The sequence below is a fragment of the Gekko japonicus genome, unplaced genomic scaffold (assembly GCF_001447785.1).
Source record: "Gekko japonicus isolate JY-2015 unplaced genomic scaffold, Gekko_japonicus_V1.1 scaffold946, whole genome shotgun sequence".
NCBI lineage: Eukaryota > Metazoa > Chordata > Lepidosauria > Squamata > Gekkonidae > Gekko > Gekko japonicus.
This window is the reverse complement of record NW_015162506.1, coordinates 182,158-201,701: the sequence shown is the minus strand read 5'-3', so window position 1 is coordinate 201,701 and position 19,544 is coordinate 182,158. Positions and strand designations below refer to the sequence as shown.

At 49.4% G+C, this 19,544-nt stretch overlaps 1 protein-coding gene across 1 annotated transcript in view; it reads left to right on the top strand.

Annotated features, from left to right (window-relative positions):
• SS18L1 (synovial sarcoma translocation gene on chromosome 18-like 1) overlaps positions 1 to 19,544 on the top strand; it is a 58,489-nt gene that overhangs the window by 24,611 nt on the left and 14,334 nt on the right. The window contains exons 5-9 of the mRNA XM_015406140.1: positions 2,564 to 2,761; positions 4,259 to 4,423; positions 6,937 to 7,038; positions 8,222 to 8,314; positions 18,345 to 18,464. Coding sequence (XP_015261626.1) covers positions 2,564 to 2,761; positions 4,259 to 4,423; positions 6,937 to 7,038; positions 8,222 to 8,314; positions 18,345 to 18,464 — 678 coding nt within the window. The remainder of the gene's footprint in view (positions 1 to 2,563; positions 2,762 to 4,258; positions 4,424 to 6,936; positions 7,039 to 8,221; positions 8,315 to 18,344; positions 18,465 to 19,544) is intronic.

The window sequence follows — 19,544 nt, the reverse complement described above, 5'->3', positions numbered from 1 at the left end:
CCCCCTTACCGGGGTGTAAGCTATTTCAAGCCTTTCCTTTTAACAATGGCCAGTACCCTGGCCATACTATTACCCTGCAAGCAATTCAGCCGAAGCATTCATTTAAGCATTTATCTCGATTTTTAATATCAGGCAATGGCCTCTTCGCCACCTCCCCAGCCACAAGCATTCCATTTTCTTTAAACACATAAAAACCTCTATTAGTTGTGAAATATTCCTGCTTGACAACACTTCCCCTTTTAGGCATGGCCCTTGGTGTTGGTCAGCCAGCTGCTTCCTGTCTAACTCTGATCAGTCTAAGCGAGCCGACCGCAGCAGAGCCTTTGTTCCTCATTTTTCTAGTTCCCTTTTTCCTCTTAGTTTTGTTCAATTGATCAATACATTTTTAAAGCAAGATCTTTCAAGATCAGAAACCCCTTTATCCCATTTCTTACACATCAGTGCCCTGGATTCGAACAGCCCCCTGGGAACCCACACTTCTGTTCCATCTTAACTGCCGAGATACTTGATCAGATTTTGCACAGTGTTTCATGACTTTTATGACGTCTCTACTGTTTTAATCTGTTTTTAATTGATTTTAATTGTTACTGTAAATTGTATTGATATTGATGGAACCCGCCCTGAGCCCGGTTGCAGGGAGGGCAGGAGACAAGTCCAAAATTTATCTTATTTATTTTATAATGCCATAAAGTCCACCCCCCAAAGCAGCCATTTTCTCCATGAGAATTCACCTCCGTACCCTGGAGATCTGTGGTCATTCCTGTAGCTCTCCAGGTTGCACCTGGAGATTGGCAACCCTAGATACTGCTACCAGGGGCCGGTGCTCTTCTAGACCAGGGAGGGCTTGGAAGGGATGCGGGTTGCATAAAAGCGGCGGGGCGCCAGAGTCATATCATCACACTATCAGCTCTGAGTTTCCTTCGAATGGTTCCAAGCCTGGTGGGAGATTCCGAGAGTGTGGTTGCGGAAGAGAGGGAGAAGCTGTGGGGAAACCTCACTGGTTGAACATTCTTGCAGCCCCAGCCCAGCCCTTTGAGCTTTCCCCGAGGTTTGCATCCCTCTACATGGAACGGGGCCTTTCTTCTGAGCAGACACGCCTTGGCAGCCGGTCCTGGGAACGCCGAGCCTTTGTGTGACATTTCTACAGTCAAGCAAAAAGGGCACGATTGAGTCCTTTGAAACGCCAGTGATTTCAGAGGGAAAGCTGAGCCTGCGCTTGTCTCTTCCCCAATGAATCGCGTGGCCCAATCCTATGTGTGTTTACTCAGAAGGAAAACAGGGGTTCCAGGCAGCCGTGTTTGTTCAGGAAAAAATCCCCCTCCCAAACCCCCCATATAATCAGGGCTATAATTATGCTAATGAGTTCCTGCTGGGCTTTTTCTACAAAAAGAGCCCTGCATAATACCTTTCGTTAGGACCACTCAAAATGACAAGAAAACAACATGGGAGCTCTCAGAGTCTCCAGAACTTTTCATCAGGGTGGGTATCTAAAAGGGGTGCCTGCATTTTGGGCCAGAACTTGGGGCCTGATGATTAAGGAGGCACTGGACAAAGTTCATGTCTCTTTGATCTTCGGGGACCACGGCCTGAAATGTCTTTGGGTGTTGTTGTTTTTAACACGTACATGCAGGGCTCTTTTTGTAGAAAAAGCCCAGCAGGAACTCATTAGCATAATTGGCCACACCCAACAGCAGAAATGTTATTAGGCCACACCCCTGACAGCACAGCTCATTGGCATATGAGGCCGCACCCCTGTGTTACCAGACGTGTGCTCATCCAGCCATACCCACCTTTTGCTTCTTATTCTGTTTACCTTGTTTGTTATCAAAAACCAGGGCTTTCTTTGTAGCAGGAACTCCTTTGCATGTTAGGCCACACACCCCTAATGTAGCCAATCCGAATGAGTTTCTGCTGTTGGGTGTGGCCTATTATGCTAATGAGTTCCTGCTGGGCGTGGCCAACTCAGGAGCCAGCCGGAACTCCGTTCCTCTGCGTTCCTGCTCAAAAATAGCCCTGCGATATCTGGCTTCTGGTTCTGGATCTTGCTTAGAAATAAGTTGTATTGATTCAATAGATCCTGCATAACCAGTGCTCCTTGGATGCAAGCAACTTGAGAGGGAAGAAACGTGATATCTGAGTAACAATCCATAGCGGGGAGGGGCTGTGACTCTGGTAGAGCCTCTGCATGCAGGAGGTCCCAGGTTCAATCCCTGACATCTCCATTTAAAAAATACCAGGCAGTAGGTGATGTGAAGAATCTTCTGCCCGAGACCCTGGAGAGCTGCTGCCAGCCTGAGTAGGCAACACTGACCTGGATGGATTAATGGTCTGATTCAGTATAAGGCAGCCTCATCCTAGTGAGCTGCTGCCAGTCTGAGTAGGCAATACTGACCTGGATGGACCAGTGGTCTGACTCGCTATAAGGCAGCTTCATCCTAGAGAGCTGCTGCCAGCCTGAGTAGGCAATACTGACCTGGATGGACCAGTGATGTGATTCAGTATAAGGCAGCTTCATATGCCCATGTACGTTATTTCTCTTGCTTCTCTCTCTACTTCCCACTAGGTCCCAATCATGTGTCTATGCAACAGTCAGGACAGAGCACCATGCCCACGACTTCCTTGAGCATGGCCGTCAGTAGCCACGGCAGCGGGCCCGGCTATAGCCACGCAGTGCCTGCGTCTCAGAATGTACCGATGCAAAGCCAGGGATCCATAGGCAACTACGTCTCACGAACAAATATCAACATGCAGTCGAATCCCGGTAGGATGGTTGTTCTAGCAATATGTCACTGGAAAGGGTTTCGGGGGCGGGGGGGCCTTGCCTGGGCTATCCAGGTCAGGGCAGAAGATAATTATTTTCAAGCTTCATGGGGGAGGCATCATGAAGTCCAACAGATCTTCATTTGGAGTGGGGGGGGTATAAAAAAATCCCTAAGAACAAAAGGGGAAAAGACTCCAGATACACACAGTTGTTTAGCCTATAGGCTTTACTTTGCTCACACCCTTCTTAGTACACAGACTGTATCAGACCATGTTGGAACAACCAGGAAACTAATGCTTAAAAAGATCAGTCACCCTTCACCTGGATATTCTAAGCAGAGGTCTACTGCTTTGAACAGGGGTCTCCAACCTCTTTGAGTCTGGGGCACCTTTGGAATTCTGACACAGCGTGGTGGGTGCAGCCGCAAAATGGCTGCTGTGGGAGGCAGAGCCAGCCATAAAATAGCTGCCAGGAGGCAAGTTGTTTTGGGCTTTTTTTTTTTTAATTGTGTTGGGAAAGGGCTTCAGCTGAGCCCCTTGTGCACAGGAGAGCTTCTCCTTATGCACGGGGGAGTTTTGCACAGGAGAGCTTCTCCTTATGCACGGGGGAGTTTTGCACAGGAGAGCTTTTCCTTATGCACGGGGGAATTTTGCACAGGAGAGCTTTTCCTTATGCACAGGGGGAGTTTTCCACAGGAGAGTTTCTCCTTATGCACAGGGGGAGTTTTCCACAGGAGAGTTTCTCCTTATGCACAGGGGGAGTTTTCCACAGGAGAGCTTCTCCTTATGCACAGGGGGAGTTTTCCACAGGAGAGTTTCTCCTTATGCACAGGGGGAGTTTTGCACAGGAGTGCTTTTCCTTATGCACGTGGGAATTTTGCACAGGAGAGCCTCTCCTTATGCACAGGGAGTATTGCACAGGAGAGTGTCTCCTTATGCACAGGGGAATTTTGCACAGGAGAGCTTCTCCTTATGCACGGGGGAGTTTTGCACAGGAGAGCTTCTCCTTATGCACGGGGGAGTTTTGCACAGGAGAGTTTTTCCTTATGCACGGGGGAGTTTTGCTTCCTGCACAAGTGAACACTCTGAGCGGAGTAGCACTGGTGTTTGGTTATAATTTTGCATTCAAACGATCCTTCTGAAACCTGATTGGAAGTTTCAGGCTTTCTGGGGTTGGAAGTTTCAGGCTTTCTGGGGTTGGGTGGTGGCAGTGTCTTAGGGGCTATGTAGGGAGGGGGCATTGCTCATTGATAGGGAATCTGCTTGGCATACAGAACATCCTGGGTTCAATCCCCAGCATTTCCAGTTAGGTCCTGGTAACAGGTGATGGGCAAGACCTCCTCCTGAGACCCTGGAGAGCTGCTGCCAGTCTGAGTAGACAATAATGACCTTGATTGACCTATGATCTGTTTTAGTATGGGGGGCATCTTCTTTCTTGTGTTCAGATTCATGTACTTGGGAATATACCCCAGTTTTTATGTGTGTGCACGTTCTGCAGTTTCCATGATGCACCAGCAAGCAGCCACGTCGCATTACAACTCAGCACAAGGAGGGAGCCAGCACTACCAAGGCCAGTCCTCCATCGCCATGATGAGTCAGAGTAACCAAGGCAACAGCATGATGGGCCAGCGACCGATGGGCCCCTACCGACCCTCGCAGCAAGGTATACAGGTTTAAACTGCAGACTCGGGCTTTGCTTTCGCAGATGGGCGTGTCCCCGAGAAAACAGCAAGATTTCCCTGGGTTCAGAAGTGCGATGTTGGTCAGTAGGCTTCATTACCAGGGTTCTTAGTTATGCTTTTGTCAGAAGTGCCGGGAGGCAAGTGGTTTCGAAGTTTTTAAATGAGTGTTAGGGAAGGGTTTCAGCCGAGCCCCTCTTGAGCTCAGCAGTGGGAGACGTCCCATTTCTGCCTCCCCTTCTGTTTCCCCAAAGGCGGCCAAGATCCTGACTCCCTTTGCTACAGGTTCCAAAAGGAGGGGAGGCCGTGGGGCTTACTAAGCTACTTTACACAGAGAGTGATTAAACTGTGGAACTCGCTGCCGGGGGATGTAGTGATGGCCTCAAAAATAAACAGCTTTAAAAGGGGATTAGATAGATGGAGAATACGTCTATCAGTGGCTATTAGCCATGGCGACTGAAGGGAACCTCCACATTCAGAGGCACTAAGCCTCTGAATCCCAGAGCCAGGAGGCAACATCAGGGGAACGCCTTGGCCTCTATGCCCTGTTGTTGGCCCTCCGGAGGAACTGGTTGGCCACCGTGTGAGACAGGATGCTGGACTAGATGGACCCCTGCTCTGATCCAGCAGGGCTTATGTTCTTATAAAGGCCTCGGCCTCTATGCCCTGTTGTTGACCCTCCAGAGGAACCAGGTGGCCACTGTGTGAGACAGGATGCTGGACTAGATGGACCACTGGTCTGATCCAGCAGGGCTCTTCTGATGTTCTTATGAAGGCCTCAGCCTCTATGCCCTGTTGTTGACCCTCCAGAGGAACCGGGTGGCCACTGTGTGAGAGGATGCTGGACTAGATGGACCCCTGCTCTGATCCAGCAGGGCTCTTCTTATGTCCTTAGGCAACGACAAAAATCTCCTTTCTTGGAACATTTATGGTGGCTAGCAAGACCACCTTTTTGTGAATAGTGTTTTTAAAAACTATATATAGTACTTCTTGGAAGCTAAGCAGTGTCCGCCATGGTTAGTACTTGGATGGGCGACCACCAAGGAAGATTGGGGCTGCTATGCAAAGGCAAACAGTGGCAAACCCCCTCTGCTCATCATTCGCCTTGAAAACCCCCATGGTCCTGGTGTCTCCATGAGTCAGTTGCAACTTGATGGTGTTTAATACTTATTATCACATAGTATATCATTGTCTGTCACTGATACCAGTTGTTGGTCTGTAACGTGCTTCCTACCACTTCCGTCTGTCTATTTGTCTAATCCCACCATTTATCTAAGGGGCTTGGATCAGCATACATGGTCCTCCCTTCTTCCATTTTAACCTTCACAACAACCCTGTGAGGCAAGTTAGGCTGCGTGAGAAAGAGAGACTGGCCCGAGGATGAACTTCCTGGCTCGCTCCCGTGAGGATGATGAAAGGTGCACAGTGGGGCCACTCACAAACAAGATAGGAATGCTCATCTATGGTGGGGCCCACCCAGATATCTCCCCCCCCAAAAAAAGCCTTTGAATATTAACCAAAAGAAAATGAGGAGGGGGCCTCACAACTGACCTGTTGAACACTGAACATGCTCCAGGTGGGACAGAACGGTGAAAACAACTGTGAGTCAATTACATGATAAAAACGGGGAAAGGGCGAGAAGAGAGTTTTCTTGAGCTCTTGAGAGCTTATAGAGTCTCGCAGTGGGAGATTGGAGCGTACATTTCCAGGTGGTCCACCCCTCCCAAGATTTCTCACAGGGACCCATGTTGTGTACAATAACTGGGTTTGTGACGATGAACATAAGAACATAAGAGAAGCCAATGTTGGATCAAGCCTATGGCCCATCCAGTCCAACACTCTGTCACACGGTGGCCAAAAATACCAGGTGCCATCAGGAGGTCCACCAGTGGGGCCAGGACACTAGAAGCCCCCCCACTGTTGTCCCCCCCCCCCAAGCACCAAGAATACAGAGCATCACTTGCCCCAGACCGAGAGTTCCTGTCTATACCTTGTGGCTAATAGCCACTGATGGACCATATGTTTATCCCATTCCCTCTTGAAGCCATCTTTGCTTGTAGCCGCCACCCCCTCCTGTGGCAGTGAATTCCATGTGTTCATCACTCTTTGGGTGAAGAAGTACTTCCTTTTATCCTAACCCGACTGCTCAGCAATTTCATTGAGTGCCCACGAGTTCTTGTATTGTGAGAAAGGGAGAAAAGGACCTCTTTGGTGGAGCAGATGACCCATAAACCGTGTGAAGAGGTCCATCCCATGCTACCACCTCAAGACTCCGCCACCTCATTCTCCTGCGTGGGTCGAACGGGCCTCGCGTACCTTTTCCTGCGATATGCCTGTGCTTCATTCCCTGCCTCAGAATAAACAGAGGATGCTGTTTTCTCCAGAGTGTTTTCTTTTAAATAGATGTGCAGATTTGTGAAGATGTTAGTCAATGAGCACTCGTACGAGTAATCAACACGTGCTTCTTTAATGGAGATACCGCTCTTCTGGTCCTCAGGTTCCTCTCAGCAATACATGGGTCAGGAGGAATACTACAGCGAACAGTACAGTCACGGGCAGAGTTCATCAGAGCCCATGAATCAGCAATACTACCCCGACGGTAATTTTGCTGAGCGTTGGTCACCTTTTCCCTCGTGCTGTTGTAGAGCTGACAGCCTCCAGGTGGGGCCTGGAGATCTCCTGGAATTACAACTGGTCTCCTGGAGAAAATGGCAGCCTTGGAGGGGTGGGGGTCTATGGCATTGTACCCTGCCGAGGTCCCTCCCCTCCCTAAGCCCCACCCTCTCCAGGCTCCACCCCCAAAATCCCCAGGTATTTCCCAACTGAGAGCTGGCAAACCTGTGCGGTTGAAGTGCCAGAAGGTTCTCTCATCTAGGATGGAATGAAAAGGCAGTTTTCGTTTTAAGTCTTTACCCCAAAGTGAGGATTTCCCTAGGGGTTTATTCTCAAGCAAAATGTCAGAATCTCACCAGTTCATAGAATCGTAGAGTTGGAAGGGACCTCCAGGGTTATCTAGTCCAACCCTCTGCACGATGCAGGACATTCACAAATACCTCCCCCTCCACACCCCCAGTGACCGCTGTTCCATGCCCAGAAGATGGCAAAAAACCTCCAGGATCTCCAGCCAAACTGGGCTGGAGAAAAATGGTTTCCTGACCCCAAAGTGGTGATCAGCATTTCCCTGGGTGTGTAAGAAAGGGCCACAAGAACTAAGCACTGAGGCACCCCCCCCTTCCTGCCCTCCCTCTCATGATCTGCCTAAGTTCACAGAATCAGCATTGCTGTCAGATGGCCCTCTAGCCTCTGCTTGAAAACCTCCAAAGAAGGAGAGCCCACCCCCTCCCGAGGAAGCCTGTTCCACTGAGGAACTGCTCTGTCAGGAAGGTCTTCCTAATGTTTAGCCGAAAACTCTTCTGATTTAATTTCAACCCGTTGGTTCTGGTCCGGCCTTCTCGGGTAACAGAAAACCACTCCGTACCATCCTCTCTATGACAGCCCTTCAGATACTTGGTTATCATATCACCTCTCAGTCGTCTCCTCTCCAGGCTAAACATACCCAGCCCCGTCAGCCTTTCCTCACAGGACTTGGCCTCCAGACCCCTCGCCAGTTCCCTCGCTTCTTTGAGGGAACCCCTGATGGCCCACCTGATATTGAGCCGATATATGTTTGCAGTATCGACATTCCCTTTTGGTTTTAAGTTAATTGTTCTGTTGTTGTTGTTTTCCAACCCTCTTGTAACCATTCCTTCTCCCTTTTGGACCTCTCTTCTTTATCTGCGTAGGTCACAGCGATTACACGTATCAACAGTCCTCTTATTCGGAGCAAAGCTACGACAGGTCGTTTGAGGATTCTACACAGCACTACTACGAGGGAGGTAAGGAGGCATCAAGGGAGCATTTCTTGCAGATGATGTCAGACTTGAGGCACACACACACACCATTAGGGGTGCCGTGCCGCCTTCTCATAGTACATAGCACTGTGCATGTTGAAATCCACAGGTGCAGAGGGGGAACGGGCATGTATGCATTGGCCCCGCCTTACCCCCATGCCGATTGCCAGCCTCTGAGGGTCAAACTAGATGTTTAATTTTTTAAAGGGTTGGTTCTGGGTTCCCTGGACCCAGTCCTCCCAGCCACACAGCAGCTGCAGGGGGACGTCTTTTGAACAAATAAAGGCGAGCCCGAACAAATTCAGGTCCATCAGTGGCTATTAGACACAAGGGCAGGGCTGGCTCGAGGTGTTTCTGTGCCCTAGGCGAGGCTGCCTTGTGGTGCAGATGCCAACCTCCTGGTGGGGCCTGAAGACCTCTGGATTCAGCCACCCTTTTGCTGCCGCCACCACTGCCTCCCGCCCCCGCTGCCACCAAAGGGGGGGAGGGGGGAGGCACAGGTTGGTGCCCCATCCAGGGCCCGGCGCTCTAGGTGAATGCCTAATTCGCCTAGTGGGTGAGCCGGCCCTGCACAAGGGATAGATGGAACACTCTGTCTGGGGCAGTGATGCTCTGTATTCTTGGTCCTGAGGGGGGCAACAGTGGGAGTGCTTCTGGAGCTCTGGCCCCACTGGTGAACCTCCTGATGGAACCAGGTTTTTGGCCAGTGTGTGACACGGAGCGTTGGACTGGTTGGGCAACTGGCCTGATCCAGCATGGGTTCTCTTATGTTCTTACTTCTTCATCCAAAGAGTCATTAATAGGTGGAATTCACCACCGCAGGAAGCGGTGGTAGCTATGAGCATAGACAGCTTTAAGAGGGAATTGGACAAATAGATGGAGCAGAGGTCCATCAATGGCTGTTAGCCACAAGGTATAGATGGAACACTATGTCTGGGGCAGTGATGCTCTGTATTCTTGGTGCTTGGGGGGGCCACAGTGGGAGGGCTTCTGGAGTTCTGGCCCCACTGGTGGACCTCCTGATGGTACCTGGGTTTTGGCCACTGTGTGACACAGAGTGTTGGACTGGATGGGCCTGATCCAACATGGCTTCTCTTGTGTTCTTATGTCTGGGGCAGTGATGTTCTGTATTCTTGGTGTTTGGGGGGCCACAGTGGGAGGGCTTCTGGAGTTCTGGCCCCGCTGGTGGACCTCCTGATGGCACCTGGGTTTTGACCACTGTGTGACACAGAGTGATGGACTATATGGGTGACTGGCCTGATCCAGCGTGGCTTCTCTTATGTTCTAGGTTCACAGTGTTGCCGGGGGGGGGGCCTGATCCAGCGTGGCTTCTCTTATGTTCTAGGTTCACAGTGTTGCCGGGGGGGGGGGGTTAGAGACTGGGTTCTTCCCTTCCCCCAAGCTGTTATCCTGCATAGAAACAGCCCTGGGAGGAGTTATTTCCTTGTTCTTGCTGCTCCCTGTGCACAGAATACTCCACATGCAGCAGCAAAAACAGGAAAATCACCACCCTTTCAGTGCTGTTTCCATTCGGGAGCTCTTCCTCCCCCAGTGGCAGTGTTCTGAGCCTGTTTGGGCACTCATTTATTTTTTATTTTTGGTAAATTATTATTTTAATACACACACTCAGTCCATATACTCATACATACATAAAACAAACTTCCCAGTACTTTTACAAGAAATCGTAATAAGCAAATGGGTATACCCCCTAGACTGCAAGGAGATCATATCTGTCAATCCTAAAAGAGATCAACCCTGACTGTTCCCTAGAAGGCCAGATACTGAAGCTGAAGCTCAAATACTTTGGCTACCAAATGAGAAGGGAGGACTCACTGGAGAAGACCCTGATGCTGGGAAAGACTGAAGGTCAAAGAAGAAGGGGACGGCAAAGGATGAGATGGTTAGACAGTGTTGTCGAGGCAACGAACATGAAATTAAGCAAACTCCAGAGCACGACGGAAGACAGGAGGGCCTGGCGTGATGTGGTCCATTGGGTTGCAAAGAGTCGGACTCGACTGTGCGACTGAACAACAACAACATATCTTTTCATATATATTTTTCATTCCCAAGAGAAATGAATAATGTCCAACATTTAGTAAATAAACCAGATTCCATAGAGTTACTCCTTCTAGAACTTTGATAGAAAGCCAGTTTGGTGTAGTGGTTAAGTGCGCAGACTCTAATCTGGGAGAACCAGATTTGATTGCCCACTCCTCCACTTGCAGCTGCTGGACGACCTTGGGCAATTCATAGTTCTGTCAGAGCTGTTCTTTCACAAGAAGTTCTCAAGAGAGCTCTCTCAGCCCCACCTACCTCACAGGGTGTCTGTTGTGGGGAGAGGAAGGGAAGGAGTCATCGTCGTCTTCCTCATCTTCTTCTTCCTCATCATCTTCCTTATCTTCTTCTTCTTCTTCAACAGTGCTATAAGCCAAGTCTTGTTAAACACTCACTGATATTTGGTGATTCTGGCTCTTTCCAGTGTATTGCAATACCCGTTCTTGCTGCTGTAAATAAACTTAGTACCGATTGCAAATCCGAATCATCTATATAACCTCTCCAAAAACTCAGAAGAATAAATTTTGGGCTCTCGCTTATTTTTTGAACAGCCATTCCCCACAGCTGCTGTGTGGCTGCGAGAACTCAGCTTGTCCAGGGGACCCAGACCCAACACTTTAACAAAAGTGTAGCTTTTTTGTAGCTCTGAGCATGTCCTGTAAGTGTGGAGGAAGCAAACAGGTGCAGGCTCCTTCCCTGTTACCAGGAATATTTGAAAAGGGGCATTCCCGATCACAGGGAAGGGAGTCAAAATGCATGCATGTTTTCCGCCTGTAGACCCTCTGCTCACGAGCCGGTGGTTTCTCCTCTGTACGTGTTGATTTCCAAACCCACAGTATCATCTGTAGAAGGCCAGTAAAACACGATCATGGGAGAAACCACTTCAAAAGAGATAAGTTATCAGAAATGTTTTTATGTGCACCTGTTGCCAGTAGAAACAGATGAGAGAAAAAGATCATCTATACACATAAGGCATGGAATGAATAAGAAATGAGTGAGATCAGACAGTGCTCATCTGACCATCTGTACTGGTCCGTAGCTACAGTGTGGCATTTGGGGGCCCTGCCCCCTCAATTAAAAGCTCCGCCCCACAAATACCCAAGCCAGAAACCTTATTTTTTGGTGGTGAGTCCAGTCCTGCTGTATACCATCGAGGTCATGGTGAGTCTTTCAATAGCATTCCCTTGAGACTTTGGGAAACATGCTCGGAACCTCCCCCTTTTAAAGGCAAGAATTCAGATTAAGTTAATTAACTATCATTTAACTTTAACCCCTTAACGATTCAAATCCCCCCCCCCCGAACAAAAAAAAATCCTGGCTACAGGCCTGCATCTGTGTTGCATTTTTATCCTGCAGTTCCTCTGAAGAGCTGTGAACAGTCAATGTGATTCTCCTACCATCCCTTTTACGCTCACAACAACCCTGTGAGGTAGGCTAGGCTGAGAGCGAATCACTTGCCCAAGGTCGCCAATGAGGTTCATGGCTGAGAGGGAATTTGCAGCTGAGTTTCTCTCTAGCACTAAGGGGAGCCTCTAGTGCCAAGGAAAAGTGCCCCTACCGGCAGAACAGATCTGCTGGATCCAACCCAACCTCTGTTGTATAACTACAATAATGATTAAGCTCTTATATCTGTAGGAGGAAAGAGGAAACGAGGCGGCACATGTGAAGGATTAGTGAGATGCGTTAGAGATCTGCACTGTGTATTTTCGACAGCAAAATGTGTGTTAAAATGTTTTTTTCATTCTGCCCTTGAACATGAGAACATAAGAGACGCCAATGTTGGATGAGGCCAAAGGCCCATCCAGTCCAACACTCTGTATCACTCAGTGGCCAGAAATACCAGTGCCATCAGGAGGTCCAGCAGTGAGGCCAGGACATTAGAAGCCCTCCCACTGTTGACTCCCCCCCCAAGCACCAAGAAGACAGAGCATCACTTGCCGCAGAGCCCCTGTCTATACCTTGTGGCTAATAGCCACTGATGGACCTCTGCTCCATATGCTTATCTAATTCCCTTTTGAAGCCATCCATGCTTGTAGCCGCCACCACCTCCTGTGGCAGTGAATTCCATGTGTTAATCACTTTTGGGGCGAAGAAGTACTTCCTTTTATCCGTTCTAACCCGACTGTTCAGCAATTTCATGGAGTGCCCACGAGTTCTTGTATTGTGAGAAAGGGAGAAAAGTATCTCTTTCTCTACCTGCTCAAGGTGTGGTGCCCAGAACTGCACACAGTATTCCAAATGAGGTCTCACCATTGATTTATATAGGGGCATTATTATATTGGCTGATCTGTTTTCAATACCCTTCCTAATAATCCCCAGCATAGCATTGGCCTTCTTTATTGCAGTCACACACTGTCTCGACATTTTCAGTGAGTTATCCACTACAACTCCAAGATCTCTCTCTTGCTCAGTCTCTGCCAGTTCAGACCCCATCAATGTGTATTTATATTTAGGATTTTTGGCTCCAATGTGCATCACCTTGCACTTGGCCACATTGAACCCCATTTGCCATGTTGACGCCCACTCGCCCATCCTTGACAGATCCCCTTGGAGTGCCTCACAATCCTCACTGGTTTTCACCACCCTGAACAACTTTGTATCATCCGCAAATTTAGCCACTTCACTGCTTACTCCCATCTCCAAATCATTAATGAACAAGTTAAAAAGCAGTGGACCAAGTACTGATCCCTGCGGTACCCCACTGCTTACCACCCTCCACTGAGAAAATTGCCCACCTACACTCACTCTCTGTTTTCTATGAACTAGCCAGTTTTTGATCCATAAAAGGACTTGTCCTTCTATCCCATGATTTTTGAGCTTACTTAGGAGCCTTTGATGAGGAACTTTATCAAAAGCTTTCTGGAAGTCAAGGTAAATAATATCTATTGGATCCCCCTTGTCCACATGTTTGTTCACCCCCTCAAAGAACACTAACAGGTTAGTGAGACAAGATCTTCCCTTACAGAAACCGTGCTGAGTCTGCCTCAATAGGTTTTGTTCATCTATGTGCCTACTAATTCTTTCCTTAATAATGGTTTCCACCAATTTACCCGGTATCGACGTCAGACTGACTGGCCTGTAATTTCCCGGATCTCCTCTGGAACCCTTTTTAAAGATGGGAGTGACATTAGCTACCTTCCAATCCTCAGGAATGGAGGCAGATTTTAAGGAAAGATTACATATCTTTGTCAGGAGATCTACAAGTTCACATTTGAGTTCTTTCAGAACTCTCGGATGTATGCCATCTGGGCCTGGTGATTTTTCAGTTTTTAAGTTGTCTATCAGTTTTAGGACCTCCTCTCTCGTCACCTCAATCTGACTCAGGTCTTTCAACACCCCTCCTGAAATCAGTGGTTCTGGAGTGGGCAAGCACTTCTCATCTTCCACAGTGAAGACGGAGGCAAAAAATGCATTTAGCTTCTCAGCCATTTCCCTATCATCCTTCAATACTCCTTTTACCCCTTGGTCGTCCAAGGGCCCCACTGCCTCCCTGGCTGGTTTCCTGTTTCTAATGTATTTGAAGAAAGTTTTATTGTTGGTTTTTACGTTTTTTGCTATATGCTCCTCATATTCCCTTTTTGCCTGCCTGACCTCAGACTTGCATTTTATTTGCCATAGCCTGTGTTCCGTTTTATCAGCCTCACTGTGACTAGCTTTCCACTGCTTAAAGGAATTCTTTTTACTTTTTACAGCCTCCATTACTCTGTTTGTTAACCATGCAGGCTTTTTCCTATACCTGTTTGTGCCTTTCCTAACCTGCGGAATATATATTTTTTGAGCTTCTAGGATCGTAGTTTTAAATAGATCCCAAGCTTCCCCAATTGTTTTGACCCTTTCTACTTTTCCTTTCAGTTTCCTCCCCACGTGTCCCCTCATATCAGAGAAATTACCCCTTTTAAAGTTAAAAATGGTTGTGTGAGTCTTTTTGGCCAATTCTCTATTTGTACAAATGATGAACTCAACAACATTATGATCACTGTTTCCAAGCGGTGCAATCACTTTTACATCTCTCACCAGGTCTTGAGTGTTACTTAGGACCAAATCAAGGATCGCCTCTCCCCTGGTAGGTTCCGTGACCATCTGCTCCATAGCACAGTCATTTAGAGTGTCTAGAAACTCAATCTCTTTTTCCCGGCTAGAACACATATTGACCCAATCAATGTGTGGGTAGTTAAAATCACCTATTATTACACAGTGTTTTTGTCTAGTTGCTATCTTTAAGGCATTCATCATTTTATAATCCTCCTCTATCTTTTGATCTGGTGGGCGATAACAAACTCCCAGTGTTAAGTTTCCTTTTGGCCCCCCTATTTCAACCCATAGAACTTCCAGAAGCGAATCCAATTCACTTAGCCTCTCAATCTTTCTAGACTTTATACCCTCTCTGACATACAGAGCTACCCCACCTCCAACCCTTCCCCCCCTATCCTTCCGATATAATATATAACCGGGAATCACTGTGTCCCACTGATTTTCCTCATCCCACCAAGTTTCAGAAATACCCACAATGTCTATTTTTCCCTCCCTCACCAAGCACTCCAACTCCCCGATTTTACCTCGGACACTTCTAGCATTTGTATAGAAACAGCTGTAATTTCCCTTACAAGTTAAGCCTGCATCCTTCCTCTTGCTATCTCGAGTCGTTGTCCGGCAGTCCATGTCACCAGCCATGGCCTCTGTGGACAATTTCAATCCACCTCCCTGTAGAAAAGCAACAGGTACCCCCTCATCTCTCTGAGATGAGCCAACCCGAACCAGAGACTTTTCATCTCCTGTCGGCTTTCCCCCAATATTCAGTTTAAAAGCTGCTCTGCCACCTTTTTGATTTTAAGCGCCAGCAGCCTGGTTCCTTCTTGGGACAAGTGGAGACCGTCTCGCCTGTACAGCTCCCTCTTGTTCCAAAAAGTATCCCAGTGCCTAACAAACCTGAACCCTTCCCCCCTACACCATCGTCTCATCCACGCATTGAGACTCCTGATCTGTGCCTGTCTCTCCGGCCCTGCGCGTGGAACAGGTAGCACTTCTGAGAAGGCTACCTTGGAGGTCCTGGCCTTGAGTTTCCTGCCCAGCAGCCTAAATTTCTCCTCCAGGACCTCACGACTGCATTTCCCCACATCGTTGGTGCCGACATGCACCACGACCACTGGCTCCTCCCCAGCACTATCTACCAGCCTATCTAAAACACGCGTAATGTCCACTACCTTCGCACCAGGCAGGCAAGTCACCATATGGTCAGTACCCGGGTTCGCCACCCAGTTGTCTACCTGCCTAAGGATCGAATCTCCAACTAACAAGAGCCCCCTTCCCACCCTGCCCAGGGATGGTTCCTTGGTGCGAAAGGATACCTGCTCACCAGCTGGGGAAGAGGTCCCTTCTGAGGGCACATTCCCCTTATCCTCAGCACGGTGCCCTTGACCCTCATGCTCCCTGACAGCGGCGGGGCTGCCAGATCCAGAGTGGGACATATCTAACAAGTCCCCGAGAGTCTTTTCTGTGCGCCTGACTGACTGTCTCTGCTTCTCCAGGCCAGCCACCTTGGCCTCAAGGGAGCACACATGTTCCCTGAGAACCAGGAGCTCCTTGCACCGAGCACACACCCAAAACCTCTGTCCAGTGGGCAGATAGTCATACATGTGACACTCCGTGCAAAACACTGGATAGCCCCCAACCCCCTGCTGGCATTCTGGCTTCATCATTGTTTTAAAATAAGTAAATATAATCCCCCTTTTAAAACCCTTTGTATTTTCTTGTCGAAGTCAAATTACGGGGAAGACAAAGAGCCTAGGGCCTTGGCTTTCTGGCTCTTCTTGGGCTTCTTACAGAGTCCCTAGTCTCAGAGCCACAGGCAAAGAGCCCTTTAGCTCGCCCTTCGGCTCTTGCCAGAGGCTTGTGCCTCTGGCAAGGTGCTTTCTTAAATACTGAATGACAGTCAATCACAGTCAAACAATGCCCCTTCCTCTCCCTCGCTCAAGCAGCCAGCACTCTGCAACAACTCTAATCACTTTCACATACTCCCAAACACAGTTCTCCCACACAATATCCCCAGCTGAATCCCCTCAGCTGAAAGCAAGTAAAAAAACAGTCACCCCTCTAGCAGCTCTGTCTCCTGCTCCTGCTCAGAGGTCAGCTTTATGGTTTTGCCAGAATTGAGTGCTACCCTTCCTTTTCCTGTGTTATGTGGGTAAAGACACAGTGGTGGAATTTTGGGAAGAGGCCGAGAATTTGGCTGAAGCATGCTGGGGGGTGTAGAATATCTGTCTGTGTCTCTCTCTCTTTCTCTCTGGCTGCGATCATATGCGTGTTTAGATCTGACATAGGCGCAAATGCCTGATGGCTCTAAAGGGAGCAATCAGACAGCAACATCTGGGAAGCGTCCTGCAGTCATCGGCAACCCACGCTGCTCCACTGCAGAAGCGGTGTTAAAAGACACCGGGGAAAGTCCAGTAGTAAACGGGTTCCGACGGGCCATGGACGAACTTTCCCTTGTCTGATTGCTCAAGCACGCTCTAAAGCTGTCGAGATGGTCTGATCAGGCCATCCTGGCTCTGTGCCGTTCCCCCCCCCTTCGCAGTATGCGCATCATCGCATACTCCATAGGGGGCCCTCAGCAATGCTCCCTCTAAGCTGTAGAGTCTTGTGAGCAAAGATTCTACTTTGTGAGCTACTGGCATTAAAGTTGTGAGTGAGCAACTTGGCTGCTGCATATATTAGTTTGCTCTGGAGCCCTCCTTCCTGTGCGAAGGCAAAAATGTGGGAGCCGGAGGGTAAAAAACTGTGAGCTAGCTCACACTAACTCACCTTAGAGGGGAAGGGGCGATTCTCGTTTATGCAACTTGGAAAAAAAAGGGCAAAAAAAAAAAAAAGACTCACCCACAGTTGCGGCTGATCACACTGTGACGGGCTGTACCGGCAGCTACGAAGGGAGGTGTGATCTCCCAACTGCGGGTCAGATTGCTCCGGAGGGAATAGCCTCAGTTCCCCTCCGCTTCAGCTAGCGCATGTGATTGCAGCCTTGGTCTCTGTCTGTCTGTCTGTCTCTCTCTCTCTCACATGCTAGGACATGGTCCCTTCTGCCCTGGTTGCTCAGGCTTATACATCACTTTCTCCCATTGGCTCCCTGTGGAGCACTGTAGAGCTCCTCAGCCAGGTCTAGAAAAGAGCAAGAGTCTGGTAGCACCTTAAAGACGAACAAAATTTGTAGCCGGGCATGAGCTCTCGTGAGTCACTGCTGAAGCGAGCAGCGACCCTCGAGAGCTCCGACCCTGCCACAAATTGTGTTAGTCTTTAAGGTGCTACCGGACGCTTGCTCTTTTCTGCCGGCACGGACAAACGAACACGGCTACCCATCTTGATCTAAACCGCGTCTGTGTGGATCTATCTGCGTGTTCCTTTTTAAAAAATCCTGACATTTCTGCAAGGCCCTCAGAGCCAAGAACAGCCCCATAGCCAGGAAATTCGCCCGGGGGGTTGGCTTTGGACTGGGGGGGCGTCATGCCCCCCGACATGTGGTGATGCCACTTGTGAAGTCACCTCAAGTGACTCTCCTCCTCCCTCTCCGTTCGGAGCAGTGACTCACGAAAGCTTGGGTGGGCCATTAGAGAATGCCAGCTGTCTTGCTGCTGCCTGGCAAAGGGTGGGGTGAGTGGGAAGGAAAGCTTGTGCTGTGGTGGGGCGCTGCCCTAATCATAGGGGGGCGCAGCCCCTACAGTCCCACCACTGGCTACGTTCCTAGCCGCAAACAGGGTGGTTCTTCCATCATTTTGTCCTTTCAGCAGCCCTGCAAGGCGGGTTAGGTTGAGACAGAGGCATTAGCTGAAGGCCCGCCCAGCAAGCTTTCTGACGGAACGGGGATCCGAACTCAGGTCCCCCAGATTCTAATTCGGCCTTCTGATGACAGCCCACCGTCTCTCTTGGATTGTGCCGAGCCAGTCGATCAAGACTCTCCATCTTCTCTCTCTAGGAAATTCCCAGTACAGCCAGCAGCAAGCGGGATACCAACAGGGAGCTGCGCAACAGCAGACGTATACGCAGCAGCAGTACCCAAATCAGCAAAGCTATCCTGGGCAGCAGCAAGCATACGGTGAGGAGATTTGTGGCCGGCGTTGCGGTCTGACAGCGGAGCGACTGAGCGAAAGGGTGGAGGGTGGGCCATGGTCAGTTCAGATGCAAAAGAAGAAAAGGATACAAGATCAGGGAATGGCCTGTTTCAGTGAGCAGAAGGCTGGGTCCCCTGGAATTAAGGCTCATCTCTAGACTACAGAGGTCAGTTCCCCTGGAGAAAATGGATGCTTTGGAGCAGGGCCGGCTCCAGCTTATTTTGCACCCTAGACGAGGATCCCTTATGCCCCCCCCCGTGCGCCCACCAATTTTCAAAAATAAATGCATTTTAGGAAGAATAAAAAACACAAATAATCAAGAAACTCCCAGAGTACGGGGCCGGGTGCAGTTTGGTGCCCCTAAGGGCCATCCCGCTCTAGGCGATCGCCTAGTTCGCCTAGTGAGTGAGCCGGCCCTGCTTTGGAGGGCAGACTCTATGGCATTGAGGTCCCAGTCCTCCCCAGGCTCCATCCCCAAATCTCCAGACATTCCCCAACCTGGATCTGGCAACATAAACTCCCTCATCCCCCATCAGTGGCCAGGGAGCATCTGGCAACCTCAGGCAGATCACGAGAAGGGAGGGCAGGAAGGGTGGCCTCAGTGCTTAGTTTTTGTGGCCCTTTCTTACACGCCCAGGGAAATGCCAATCTCCACTTTGGGGGTCAGGAAGCCATTTTTCTCCAGGCCAGTTTGTCTGGAGAGCCTGGGGGGGGGGGGTTGTCATCATCTGGGCATGGAACAGGGGTCACTGGGTGTGTGTGGGGGAGGTATTTGTGAATTTCCTGCATTGTGCAGGGGGTTGGACTAGATGACCCTGGAGGTCCCTTCCAGCTCTATGATTCTTTATGGAGCCTGGGAAGGGCATGGCTTAGGGAGTGGGGGCAGCCCTCAGCAGGGTATAATGCCCTAAAGTCCGTCCTCCAAAGCAGCCATTTTCTCCAGGGGAACTGATGTCTGTCATCTGGAGATCAATTGTAATAGCGAGAAATCTCCAGGCTCCACCTGGAGGTTGGCAGCCCTACATGGGGGGCCTTTAACCCTTCCCTTCCCTGATACTTTCCTG